The 13,590-nt window shown below is 51.2% G+C and overlaps 1 protein-coding gene across 5 annotated transcripts in view; it reads right to left on the bottom strand.

Moving 5' to 3' along the window:
* The window catches only part of SH3PXD2A (SH3 and PX domains 2A), a 225,695-nt gene that overhangs the window by 137,903 nt on the left and 74,202 nt on the right, over nt 1–13,590 (bottom strand). For 4 of the 5 annotated variants that reach the window (XM_037064009.1, XM_037064010.1, XM_037064012.1 and 1 more), the window contains one exon: nt 6,389–6,464. In XM_037064009.1, coding sequence (XP_036919904.1) covers nt 6,389–6,464 — 76 coding nt within the window. Of the gene's footprint in view, nt 1–6,388; nt 6,465–6,985; nt 7,224–13,590 lie in introns of those variants that run through there. The other variant, XM_037064013.1, reaches the window with a different exon arrangement.

Raw genomic sequence — 13,590 nt, 5'->3', positions numbered from 1 at the left:
CAGAGGGCCAGTACCAGCCAGCACAGATGGCTTGTGAGGGGGAGGAAATCTCACACAGGCCTGGCAGAGTGAGTTCACCTCTTTCTGCTCCCCTGCCTGGCTTCTGAAGCCCCTTAGTCCCCGGTCACAGTTGTTTGCTTTTTACATCAGCAGCTACACACTCTGGTTCACTCTGTAATGACCATTTCCTCCCAAGGAGCCTCGTTGGGCTGGCGAACTCAGGATACACAGGAAATCTACTCCAATCCCAGGATGGGCAACAGGAGATGGATTTTCCACAACAGTCTTTTAAAACAAGGCAGAAAGTTCTATGTAAACAAGAGGCTGCTCTGAAAGGCTGCTGACCCACCATGCCTGGTCTGGTGTCCCAAAGAACTTCATTTCTAACCAGAAAGCAGGAGGCCCCAGAAAGCACAAGATACGCTTGCTGTGAGAGAGTTCTCCCTGGCTCCCTTTCACTTCTGCATGTCTTGTCAACAAGGCACCCAGGGGATTACCTTGTCCAAGGTGTCTGGGTACCAAACAGCCTTCGACAGAGGCAGTGTCTTGTGCTGGAGCACATGGCAAGTTTGCATTTAGCTTTGAGAGACTGAGAAAGTGTCTTTCTGCAGAGCAAAAGGGGTGCGTTGGCTTACTCTCGGTTACAGGAGTCGTAAGCTCCCTAAGACCTGGGTACTTCCCCTGTAAGGTAACCCACCACTTGTACAGGCATTCATCTGGGCCCCTGGCACTTGGAGGCAATGAGAACTGGAGGCAATGGGACTTGGAAGCAATGGAATTGGTGCAAATGTGCTGATCCTCATGCTATTTGCCGTGCTCTGAGAGTCTCTTGTTTCTGACCCAGGAATCTCCTGTTGCCTGCTAGCAGTCACGAAACCAGGGAACAGTAACCTAATTGGCTTGCAAACAGTAAAATCTCAGCTCTCTTACCATTCTTGAATGGAGGAATCCTGCTCCTACTGGGGTCAATGCCCAGTCTCTAAGCTCCGGGTTTGTACTTTTCCAGCAAACCCAGAAAAGGTCCCAAATTATAAAAAAAATATATAGGTAAAAAGGAAACAAGAACTACTTTAAAAAAAATAAAAAGAGTGCCCAGCTTTGCAAAATGATTTCTCGCATGCCTCTTTCAAACAGAATGGCATTTAGAACACCTAAAATATGATGTGATTTGTCCCAAAGAGCTGAATTTCACAGCCGTTTTCAGGACTGTGCCTTAATGTAAAACCAAGTGCCTTCCAGCTTTTCTTGTGGGGGTGGGGATGGAGCTTCCGAGCGAAATCAAACCCCCGCCCCGTCCTAAAGAGCAGCTGGCACGCCTGCTCCACAGCACGCTCCCTGTCGTCACAGTAAGAATTAATCACTTGGGTCTGGAGCCTAGTGAACTGAGTCGCGCCCACATCATGTTCCTGGTTTGAGGATGTGCAGCGGTTACATAAGATATTGCTACTGAGCCCTGGCTGGTGTTGCTCAGTGGATTGAGCACGGGCCTGCGAACCAGAGGATCGCGGTTCGATTCCCAGTCAGGGCACATGCCTGGGTTGCAGGCTGGTTCCCTGCAGGCCAACGCCCAGCAGGGGACGCACTAAAGGCAACCACACATTGATGTTTCTCTCCCTCTCTCCTTCCCCTCTAAAGATAAATAAATAAATTAAATTTAAAAAAAGATATTGCCACTGGTGCTCGCTGGGCAATGAGCTCCCCACCCGATGGCTCTGCAGGGTGGAAGTGCTCTGGCCGCTCCCTAAATGGGCAATGATGCTACCTACCCTACAGTATGGTGGTAGGACTGGAGGGGAGGCACGCAGAGTGCCTAGGATTTCGGCTGCATCTGTGGGGCTATACTTATTTCCAAACGAAAAACTGTTAAAAATTTTTGTGACTTAGGAAACCAAACAGCCAACTGTATCCGATTCATAATTAAATGAAGACAGTGCTTTTTGGAAGCCTTGGGGCTATCCTGTTGGCATTCGCACTAAAATGATGATTAACTAAATGGTTTCACTTCAGAAAAGAAAAAAATCAATTACGTGGTGTGGGTGACCTCAGCCACTCAGTGGAATGAGGGAGCCCTCTCAGCTCACTGAGTCCCCGTGAGATTCAGGTCACCTCCCTGCCCCACATGGTGCGCTCCTAAAGCACAAGGTGGCAATGGCAGCTGGAGGGCCCTCTGGCCTAAAGTCCCAGGTCCCTGGCCTGGGGTATGTGGAGGCAGGAGAGACAACAGAGCTGGGACTGGCTGTGGCAGCTCCTCCCTGCCAAGGACAGGCACGCGGCCGGGAGGAAGGAGCCCAGCTTTGCCACTGCATAGCTCAGTGGAAGGGGTTGGGGGGTGGGAAATGATCTGATTTCTCTCTAAAACGGGGACAATGCCAACTGCCCTGCAACAAGATCTGGACAGAATATTTGTAGAGTGCCTAAAGCAAGGCTGGGCACATAGTAGGAGCGCAATAAACACACATCTGTATATAAGGGAGAATGCTCAATTCGTGACCAACCAACAAGTCTTAACGAAGCACCTCCTATATGCCCAGCTCCACAACAGAAAGCCCTGCCCAAGAAGCCGCTTGGGTTCCTTCCTGGGATGCCTTGCTGGAGAGCTGCCCCTATGGGGCCCATAACTTCTCACCCTCCTGTGGGCTCTGCAGCACCTCACAGATGCTGATGGCCTGGACCCAGGGGATCTTCACCTGCAGGGCCCAGAAAGCATGTTCCAGCCCTGGTGACAACAACCGGGGACACCCTCACTAAGGGCAGATCCCTGATAAACCTTTATATAGATTTGGTGGATATGTACTGTGCCCCCCACTGCCACCCTGTTGGCCCTGCTCACAGCCACCAGCACGCTAATCCCGACTCCAGCAGTACTGCAGAACAGACATCTATCCCCCAAGAGCCAATGGGTGTGCCTGGATTGAGGGTCTCCTGGGATGGAGCCTGTCTTTTGCCACAGGAGATCCTCCCAGCCCATAAGCTGACACATCCTCAAACCCACAGGCTGACCCTGAACTCAGGCCATACACCACCCAGACAAAGCCTGTGTCCTAGATCCTAAGATTTACGACTCATGTGCAGAATTTTGTGCCAGGATTTGACTGGCAGATGAGCAAGCACATAACCATGTGAGCCTGGATTCCCTTTCTTCTCTCAGTTTCTCTGCTTTCTGTCACTTCCACCAGCCAGTGAAACTTCTAGAGTCCCCAACCATGAACCTACAGCCACGTGGGCCAAAGCAAAGCAGCTAGCCTAACGCTCCAAACAGATCCCCCAGACCAGACCCCAGATCAGGGCAGCGGAAATGCACACCATGTCCCAGCATCTCTGAAGCCAAGACTGGGACTCCCGTGGAGAGAATGAACAGGTTCTCTCTGCTTCCTCCCCTTGAGTCTTTCTCACTGCAAAGTTCCAGACGAGGCAAAGGGCTGGCGGAGCGGTCCCTGCAAACCCTCCCCAGGGCTGTAAGAGTGCAGAGGGACGCAGTAGTTGGGGTGTCTGAACTCTCCAAGGTTCTGCTGAGTCACGGATGCAGAGACGGAGGCTGGGAGAATCGGCAGGTGATGGCAGCCACCCTCCCCAAAGGCAGGGAGGTGGAAACAGGGGCTCAAGCTGGTGTTACATCACAGAGAAGATCTGCAGGGGCACTGCTCTCAGCCCCTTACCAGCTCACGGTCCACCCCTCACTGCTGTGGGTATTGGCTGCTAAGGGCTCTCAGCTGCCCCTCCTCCAAAGGCTCCCCCTCAACCCTCAAGTCCTCAGGAGCTACCTGGCCACACACCACACCCTCTGGGGAAGGGGGCAGCCCACAGCCAATGGATGAGTGACATGGCAGGTATAGAAGTTGTCCCCTAAGATGGGACAACTCTGTGGTGCCATCTGCCCTCAGCGCCCTCCCCTCCCCTGCCCTGCCCTCCTCCCCACACTGAGAGCAGCCCTCAAAAGCCATTTGCATAAGAATCCTTGTCTCAAGCTCTGCTTTTACACAAGCAACACTGATCATTGCCCTTCTCCGATGCCCTCTCCTGGGGGACCCCTTTGACTTGGTGCTGTAGGGGTGGGCTGGGACCCCTCATGCCTACTTGGCTCTCCCTAGCATGATTCTCATTATGTTAGGTTGTTTTTCCTCCATCTTTTTCTGCCCTGCCCAAGCTAAGTAGAGTAAGAAAGGGCTAAGGTAGTTTCTAGTGGGGCGAGGAGGGCACAAGCAAGAGGGCCTGGAAGCCCTCCCATGGGACTCCGAATGGCCAGCAATGCGGTGGGGAGCGAGAGAGCAGCAGGGAACAAGCCCCACTGAAGGCAGCAGGGGAGGAAGCAGCAGGACTTCCTTCGATGAGACGGGAGTTGGGGGGCCAGTCAACCTCATTCCTCTAGACCAGCAACGTCCAATGTCCAACCTTTTGTATCTCATGACACATGTAAACTGGTGCCTACAGTTCTGCGGCACAATGGAACATGTATCTTTTACTGATCTGACAGAAAACATAGGTATAATCGTGATTCATTCACACCAGGCAGCTACTGTTGTGCTGACTGCTGTCATTTTTTATTTGACAGTCTCAGGAAAAAGATGTCAGCGCCCTGGACTCAACAGTCAGGTGTGGATGTTTTAAAAACTCTTGCGGCACACCTGGTGCAGTTCGCTGCTCTAGACAGTGCCACCCACTACACCCAGGTCGAAGGTATATGAAGGCTGGAAGGGGTCCGAGGCTTTCCCCTTCCTGGGAGCTGGGGGTGGCATGGGGCAGGTGCCTTTGTTTAGGGACAGCTGTCCTTTATTGAGCATTTGCTATGGGACAGGCACCATGCAAAGTGCTTTATGTGAATTCTTTTCATCCTCACCATGACGCCGGAAGAGTTCCCGTAAAGGAGGGCCCCAGCCCCATGGCAACCGTTGAGTTATCCTCTCGGGGGGCAGCGGGTATGGAGGGATCCCTAGCTCCGAGTCAGAGATAAGAGTTCTGGTGTTGGCTACACTTCCTAGCTGTGTGGCTTGTGGGAGTCTGTTAGCCTCCCTTGGCCTCAGTTTCCTAGCCAGTAAAATGGGGACATAACCCCATCAAATGAGTTACATGTGCAGCTGTGCTGTGTCCCGTGCTCGGCACGTGTCAGGAGCTGCTTGTGATGAAGGTTAACTAAAGTGTATTTAGGTCCCACTAGAGGCCTGCCATAGGTCCAGGCACCCGAACGTTCATTTTATCCCTACAGCAGCCCCATGAAGTAGGCATTGCCATCCCTACTCTCCAGATGAGGACACTGAGGCACAGAGAACATTTGAAACCCAACAGAGCCCCGGGTCGGGGGGTGAAGCCTGGCAACCTGACACCCGAGACACGGGACCATGGCAGCAGCAGGATGGAACCCTCACACTTCACCCCGCCCTCCACCTGCGCCCAGGCTTCCAGGTCGGCTCCAGGATCCCCTCTTTCAGGAGGCCTTGGCTGCCTTCCTCGGCTCCCTGTGAGCTCCTTCCCCATCACAGATGGGATTTTGCAGCGCAGAGGGTCACATCCTATCTTAACCGGTTGGTTCTCTACCTAGGGAGTACGGCCTAGTCTTTACTAGGTCTTGTCTCTCCCCATGGCCCGAGGATTCCTGAGAGAGCAGAAATAAGTCCAGATGTCCCCTGACTCACCAGGCCACCCCCATCCCCACCCCAGGTACTCATTCCTGGGCTGAGCCCTTTATCAACACCCAGGGGCTAGATGACAATGAGGTCCTCTTTCCCTGTGGCGCTGGCCCCTTCTTCTGCAGGAAGCAGGCAGCCTTCATGCTCAAAGCCAGGTCCACCCCAGCACCAGGGCACCCACTGGCTTCCTGTTGGCTCTGGGAGACTTGTGTCCACAGCACCCCAGCTGGGCTCTGCGCCCCTGGTGGGCAGAGCATCTGAACTCAACCGGAGCAACATCTAAGGTCATTATAAACCTGAGTGTGAGAAGTCCCTCAACGGAGCACAAAGGCAGGCAGGGAGGGCACGAGCCCTCGCCTGGGCAATGGTGTAGGGAGGACTGGTGGGGACCAGCCAGGAAGTGTGTGCTGCATTCAAGTTCTCAGTGAGTGTAGTGGGAGAGGGTGTGGCCAGCAGGTGCTTATCCTTTCAGAGAACTTGGTCTCTGTGCTTTTTGTAAAAAGGACCCGAAGTCCAAGAATTTGAGAAACTCCTCAGCAGTTACATGGCCCAGGGCCACAGATGGCCCTGGGGTGGTGGGAGAGGACCCTGTGAGGACAGCAGCCTTCACAATCAGGGACTTCCAATCCCCTGGGAAACTGTTAACATGAAGATTCCTAGGCCTACCCTGCCCAGAATTTCTGGCTTAGGAGGAGGCTCTTCTTGGCCTAAGGAATGCCCCTCCCCAGGTCGCCCCTTATCCCAGCAGGGGTAATCGAAAAGCTTACCTGGGAGGAAGGGGATGATTCTCTGCTTGGGGTCCTTCTGTCCACCTTCGATGGGAAACTTATCCAAAAGCTGCATCTGAAACACCGAACAGAGGGACAGGATTCAGAAGCCTGGACCAGTCCTCAGCATCCCTTCCCCGCTCCACTCCACTCCACTGCTCCAGGGCCTCGCTGTCCTCACACGGGTGAGTGACGCCTCAGAGCCCTCATTTCACAGACGATTACCAAACCACATGGGGCATGAGCAGGAGGCCAGAGCGCTCTGTGCATCAAAGGGGGCACCCGGGTGATCTCAAGGAAGGATGGGGACCGGCCGGGGCGGTCTGGAGATGCCGCTGAGCAGGCTTTCACTCCAGGCTGCAAGCGGTCTTTCCAGAAGCTTCTCTGGGCCCAGGTTCTTCACATCATATGCTCCATGAGCCTTGAAGCCACCTGTCATTCCAGGGCCCGGATGGAGGAAGAGCCTGCCTGCTACTTCAGATAAACCCACCTTCCAGAGCCCATTCTGTGGGAACAGGCCCGGACGCTATCTTAATTGCAAAACCAAATCCAGCCCTTTGCCCCCAAGGCTGGAAGAACCCCTCCTTCATTTCCTACCTTCCCACCCTGAGATCCCGGCTGTTTTTCCAGGGACAGACCCACTGGAAGAGTTTCCAGAGTTCTGGAGGAACGACTTTTTTTTCCTTCTGCTATTCTGGGCTGAAATTCTGTATAAACTGGAAAAACACACCGGAGACAGGATGGCCAAGGCTGTGGCCCCTGGCGTGTCGTTCATGTCCCTTCTGAGGCACAGGCAGAGCAGAAGCAGAGTGCAGAGGGCAGGGCGAGCCCTGTGGACCCAGCTGTGTGACGCTGGGCAGAGCCCAGGGCTCTCTCAGTTGACCCTCAGGCGCCTCATTGGTAAAATGAGGAAGACTAGTCACGTGACAGCTGAAGTCCATTTCTTCCTTCAAATGTTGTATTTTCTGAGCATCTACTTGGTGCACTGGGCACTGAGAAAAGGGCAGTAAAGAAAAAGAAGCCTCTGCCCTCAGAGAGTCCTCATTCTAACGGAGGGAGGCAAAGAATAAACAAGTACGTACGTACTTCGGTGGGGCTGGGGGAGTAAGTGCCACGAAGACAAATGAATCAGGATAAGGCGTTGAACTAGAACCTGGTTGTCACTTTACACGGGGTGGTGAGGAAGGCCCGTCAGGTGGCCATTCAGTGGAGACCCACAGAAAGTGCAGCGGCAAGCCACACTGGAAGGGGACCAGGAAGGGCAGTATTTCTAGGCTGGGGAAACAGGAAGGGCGGAGAGCCTGAAAAGGCCAGCATGGCTGGGGCAGAGCGAGTGAGGGACAGAAGGACAGACAATGAGAACCAAGAGGCAGGACCCGCCAGATCGGCGGCTGGGGTCAAAGTGCCAGCTAGCACTGGAGGTGGTAAAAGTGGTCTTGTGCGAGATCTCCCGTGTGTGTGTGTGTGTGTGTGTGTGTGCACACTATTCCTATCCACCACCCATCCACCCACCCACCCACCCAGCTCTCACACCCAACGTTAGGACTCTCTCTTGCACAGTCTTTATCCAACACGCAGGCTGTTTAGAGCCCACATGCAGAGGGCAGGTCATTCTCAGAGTCCATTCAAAACAAAACAGAGACTGCACCGTTATGAATTTTCACTTCCCCGAACGCAGACCGCAACTTATGAAAAGCTGGCTCATGAATTTTCAAACCCCACCGTGTGAGTCCACCTCGCAAACGCTTAATAATTGCCTGCTACATGTAAACAGGGCCACTGTGCCGTAACGCTATAAACCTGTGGTTAGGACTTTAAGAGAAATCAGTATGTTTTCAAATTCTACATAGAGTAGGACTCTGATTTTCTCTTTTTCCGATTTTCCTCACTCATTTTCTGTTTTGCAAACTTTATTTCTGTGTCACATAAAAACTCATGTTCATTGAGAGGAAAAACTAGAAATTACAGAGGAAGCAGCTAGTCTAAAAGAGCGTAAGAATCCCTCATAACCCTTCCTCCTGCAAAAGCCACATTAATATTTTGGGATACACACCCCTTCCAGACATTCATCCACGCGCACAGATACAATGAGCTGGGCGAGGTCCTTACACTGTGTTAGCAGCACATGCTCACGTCACTGAACACACTTCCACGTCGGCATTCTCAAGTGCGACACAGAATTCAGTGTTTGGATGGGCCGCGGTTTATTTAGCTCCGTTCCTGCTGTTGGACATTTAGGTCGTTTCCGACTTTTCAAGGCTATGTGTGAAACTATAATGAAGACCCTAGTCCCTGCATCCATGCACCCCTCTTTACTACTTTTTCTATTTTTGTTTCAATTTGTTGAAATCTATGCATGTTTCCAGGTGCCTTAAATCTTTTCTGGAAGAAGACGGAGAAACAGATGGACGACTGCTGCGTGTCGCCAGCCCTGGGCCTCTGAGCAGTGGCCCCACCAAATTCTCGAGGAAGAGAATGGAGACAGCTGCAGAGAAAGGCAGGCCCAGCAACGCGCCCCGGTGTGGTCTGCCTGCTCAAACCACTTTTCTCCTGAAAGAAGGGGGCCAGCTGTACCTAACAAACCGGGGGGCTCACCCAAGTTGGGGCTCACCCAAGTCAGGGCTTGAGGGCATCAGGCTACAGAAACTTGAAATTCCTGATCAGCTCTGACACACAATTGTTCTCCGACTCCTAAATTCTTTTTCAGACCTAGAATTCCAAGATTCTCATTCAGAGTGCACAGGAAATGCAGAGGCAGGGCAGGCAGGATTCAGGCATTCATTCCTTTCCTCCAAAAGCACGTGCTGTGTACCTCGAAGGTGCTGCACCCTGTGCAGGTGCCACGAATAACGAAAGCCCAGTCCTCACACAAAAGGCTCACAGTCCAGATCTAACGCAGAGTGATTCCCAGCCCTCGACACACACATGAAGCCTCTGCCCACACATTAAAATGCAGGGTCCGATTCAGCAGCGCCGGCAGGAGCTCGGGTCCTGCAGGTTGACCAAGCTCACAGGTCGTGCTAAAACTGCCGGCCTGTGGACCAGGTTTCAAAGACAGGAAAACAAAACAAAAGCGATGTGAAATACCTCATTAGCAATCTGCATCTTGATTGCATGTTGAAATGATAGATGATATTTTGGGTCTGTCAGGTTGTACTAAAAAAAACACTTTAGAAATGGTTTCACCTGTTTTCTTTTACATTTTCGAAGTGGCTACTAGAAAATTTTGAACTACCTATGTGGCTTCTATTATTCTACTTCTATTTGGACAGGCTGCTCGGCAGCAAGACGACCCTCAAAGTGCAGTTGGAAGTCTGCCCACACCTGAGTCACCTGAGGGGTGTGGGTGTCCATTAAAGATGCCGTTTCCTGGGCCCCATCTGGAAGATCGTGAACTTTTCTCCTGGAGAAACAGGCAAGCAAGATCAGGACTGCCAGGGAATGATGAGAACATGCAAGCTGAAGGAGGAGGTCAGGGAAGGCTTCCTGGAGGAGGTAAAGCCAGAGTGGCAGAGTAACAGTCGCAGTCCCTGGGCCCTTCCCGCTAAAGAGCAGTCCGAGTTCATCAGTGGGTTCCAGGGCCTCCTGGAAGGCCGGGGTCATCCGCCGCCAGCCCTGTGGATTTGCCCTCAAACGGCCCCTTGGAGGATGCTGTGCAGCTGGCTTCTCCTTCTTCTGTAGCAGATTCTCCTCTTCCCCCACCTCTGGCTTAAACCGGGCCTTCCTGGGGCCGAGACAAGCCGCCTGCCGAGGGTACTGCATCAGCAGGTCCTGTCCAGAGCCATAAGTGCCCAGCCCACCTGCTCTCCTCCAGCCCTAGCTCTCAGGTGCGGGGCCTGGCCAAACCTGTCACTGACCGCAGCACCACCGCGGAGCCTGCAGGGCCTCGGTGTCTGTCCTCTCTGTCATCCTCAAGGCTCGCCACTACCCAGCTGCCAGAGGGATTCTCTTCGCCCCCAGGTCATCTTTCAAAGAAAGCAAATCCCCTTGTTCAGACTCCAGAGCAAACCAAATAAAGGCAGCCCAGCTGAGTTTACTCAGCGTGGGGGGCTTGCAAACTGCACTGTTCAGCGTCTATGGCAGAGAGGCGGGCGGTGGAATAAAAAATAAACATCTGGGGCCATGTTTGATATACAATCCCAATGTCACCCCACCCAGGGGGCCAGGCAGGCTGCAGAGTGGCCCTGTAACCGGGTCGGTGCTCAAGGTTCAGGGCTGGGTCCGAGAGATAAAGCGCTCAGTGAAAGGCTAAGGGGGCGTCTCCTGAAGAGGCCTGCGCAGGCCTTCCGGGAGGAGGAAGCCTGGTGCGTGGGCCGGGGAGGAAGGAAGGCTCCGCCCAGCACAGACTTCTGCTGCGGCCACCTTTTCGGGCAGGAAGTGGATTCTCCTGTCACTCCAGCAGAGGCCTGACTCAGGCTAGAAGAAAAAAAAGCAGGGCCCATTGCCAGGGTCCTTCTTAGAGAGAGAGGCGTTTGGCTAATGGAGCCCTTTGCAACCACATCAGAACCTCGCAGTGTGTGGAGGATGCCCGGCTGTTTACCTAAGGGGTGGATAGTGTGAGAGATACAGGACAGCCTGGCTCCTGAGAGCCAGACCTGGCCAGGGAAGGCTGATTCAGCAGTTCTTCTGAGGCTGAACAGCAACAAACATCGGGGAGAGAGAAGTGTGGGCCCCATGTCCAGCTGGGGCACATCTGTAACCCGAGAGGCCAACTCCTCGCCCTTCCAAGGGGGTGGAGGTCCCAGCAACTCCAGCTTTGGGGCTCTGATCCTCAAACCTTAATCCACTTTTTCTCTGCCCAGGAACAAATGGAACATTTACTACAAGAATCTGGTAGTACCCTGACCCAGAAAGTCCCCTTACAAAGAGGCAAGACCACCCAGTCTCCCTGGGGACCATACAAGACCAAGGGAAGCCTCTGCCTTGGTTTGTCCATTTTACCGACTGTACGGGCTTACCAGTCCCTGTGGGGGGTACCGGGGACACATCAGGGAGAACCACAGCGACAGAGAGGGACCACGGTGATGTGTGTGACTTTTCTTAACGTTCTCATCCCTTTGTGGCCTGAAATGTGCCCCCCTTCCTTCTTTGGTGGCCCTATCGAGCGACCTCTCCTCTGGATAGCCTCTGACCACCCAGGCTAAGGTCATACATAGCACCTCACTCTGAATTCAAAGAGCTCTCCTGGTCTGAATTCCCCATTTCAGTACTTCGCAGTCTGTTATGATTGTTTTGGGGCAAGTTCCTTCACTGCCCACGGGAAGCCCCTTTCCCCTTGAAAGGCACCGGCAGGCACCCTTGTAGAGAATCAGCCGACTATAAATGACTCCGTCAGGATGGATGATCCTTTCTATAGACTTGCTGGGCTTGGTTTGCTAACCCCATTGTGAGGAATTTTGCATCTATGTCCGTTATGGATGTTATTTTGAATTTTCTTTTCTTATAACGTCTTTATCAGGTTTTGATACCAAGATGATGCTGGTTTCATACGAGCTGGGAAACATTCTTTCCTCCTAAGAGTTTGCGCCTAAAAGGTATGATTTCACCCTTGGAAGTTGGATAGAATTCACTGGTAAAATTATCTGGGTTTGGAGCTTTCTTTGCAGGGGGGTATTTGATTATAAAGTCAATTTCTTTAATAGATATAAAGGCATTTAATATTTTTCTATTTCTCTTTGAGTCAACTTTGGCAAGCTGAGTTTTTCAAGAAATTTGTCCATTTCATCTAACTTAGTGAATTTATGGGCAGAAAATTGTTACTAACATTCCCTTATTATTGCTTAACCTGAAGTAATAGCTTCTCTTTCCTTCCTGATATGGGTAATTTGTGTTTTCTCACCTTCTCTCTTTGGTTATTCTTGGTAGGAGTTTATCGATTTTATTAATCTTTTCAAATAGCCTGTTTTGTTTTTCGTTTGTTTTCTTTATGGTTTTCTGCTGTTTATTTTATTATTCTGTTCTCATATTTATGATTTCTTTATTTCTACTTATTTTAGGCTTGGTTTTAAGTTTTTTCTTAAAGTGGAAATTTAGATTGTTAATTTTAAACCATCTTTTCAAAATGTAGGCATAGAGAGGTATAGAAGTTCTCTCTTATCAGTGTTTTAGCAGGCACCCACAAATTTTCATGTGTTTCAATGTATTTTTTCATTCAGTTCAAAATATTTTAAAATTTCCTTTGTGATTTCTTCTTCGGACTCACAGACTCAAGAAACTCAACCCACTCCAAAGACAAGAAACCTAAAGAAAACTACACCAAAGCATATTATAAGTACATGACTCAAAATCAGTAATATAGAGAAAAATCTGAAAAGCAGCCACAGGAAAAAAAAGACATACTTACCTTTAGAGGACCAAAGATAATGATGACAGAAGACTTCTGGTTGGACAAAACGTGAACAAGAAGATGGGGACAGGCCGTGACACCGTGAGGTCCTGAGGGCCCCCTACCCCGACCCCAGCCACAGCTTCGCTTCACATTAGGGAAGCTCAGTTACCTGCCAAGTCCAGCCAAGTCCTCCACATCCACAATATGTAGATCTTTTCATCTATCAGTTGGTGAACACGCAATTTATCATCCAGACTGGGAAGCTTTTGAGAGTTAAAGCGGGTGCTGGGAATGGTTATGTTAGGATAGGAGGTGACTACTGGGGTCCCGTAGTTCCCCGAACGAGGAGCACCTTGCACAGGTCCTCGTGCAAAACAGGTGCTCCATACATGTTTGGTGGTAAAAATAACACTTACTGAGAATTTTGGGTTGGGTCCTGTGCTCATCTCATTTTTAATTCTCATATCAACTCTCTCAGGCAAATACTATTATTACACTATTTTTCAGAACAAGAAATCCAAACACAGAGAGATTAAACAGCTTGCCAAACTAGCAAGGTGTGGAACTGGAATTCAGACTCAGGCAATCCAGCCCCTTGACCACCATAGTCTGAATGAACAAATTCAGTGAAACAAAGAAGTCAGAAATTCCACCATTAGGGTGCCACTTCTATTAAAGTTCACTCACAGTGTAAGAATGGCACATCATTAGAAGACTAATTGATATAATCTACCATATTAACAAATAAAGGATAAAAACTACATGATCAAGTCCTAGCTGGTGTAGCTCAGTGGACTGATGATGGGCTGTGAACTAAGGTCTTGGGTTCAAATCCCAGTCAGGGCACATGCCTGGGTGGCAGGCCAGGTCCCCA

This window comes from Sturnira hondurensis, unplaced genomic scaffold (assembly GCF_014824575.4).
Source record: "Sturnira hondurensis isolate 20B ecotype Veracruz unplaced genomic scaffold, ASM1482457v3 Scaffold0014854, whole genome shotgun sequence".
Classification (NCBI taxonomy): Eukaryota; Metazoa; Chordata; class Mammalia; order Chiroptera; family Phyllostomidae; genus Sturnira; species Sturnira hondurensis.
This window is presented reverse-complemented; position numbering and strand designations above follow the sequence as displayed.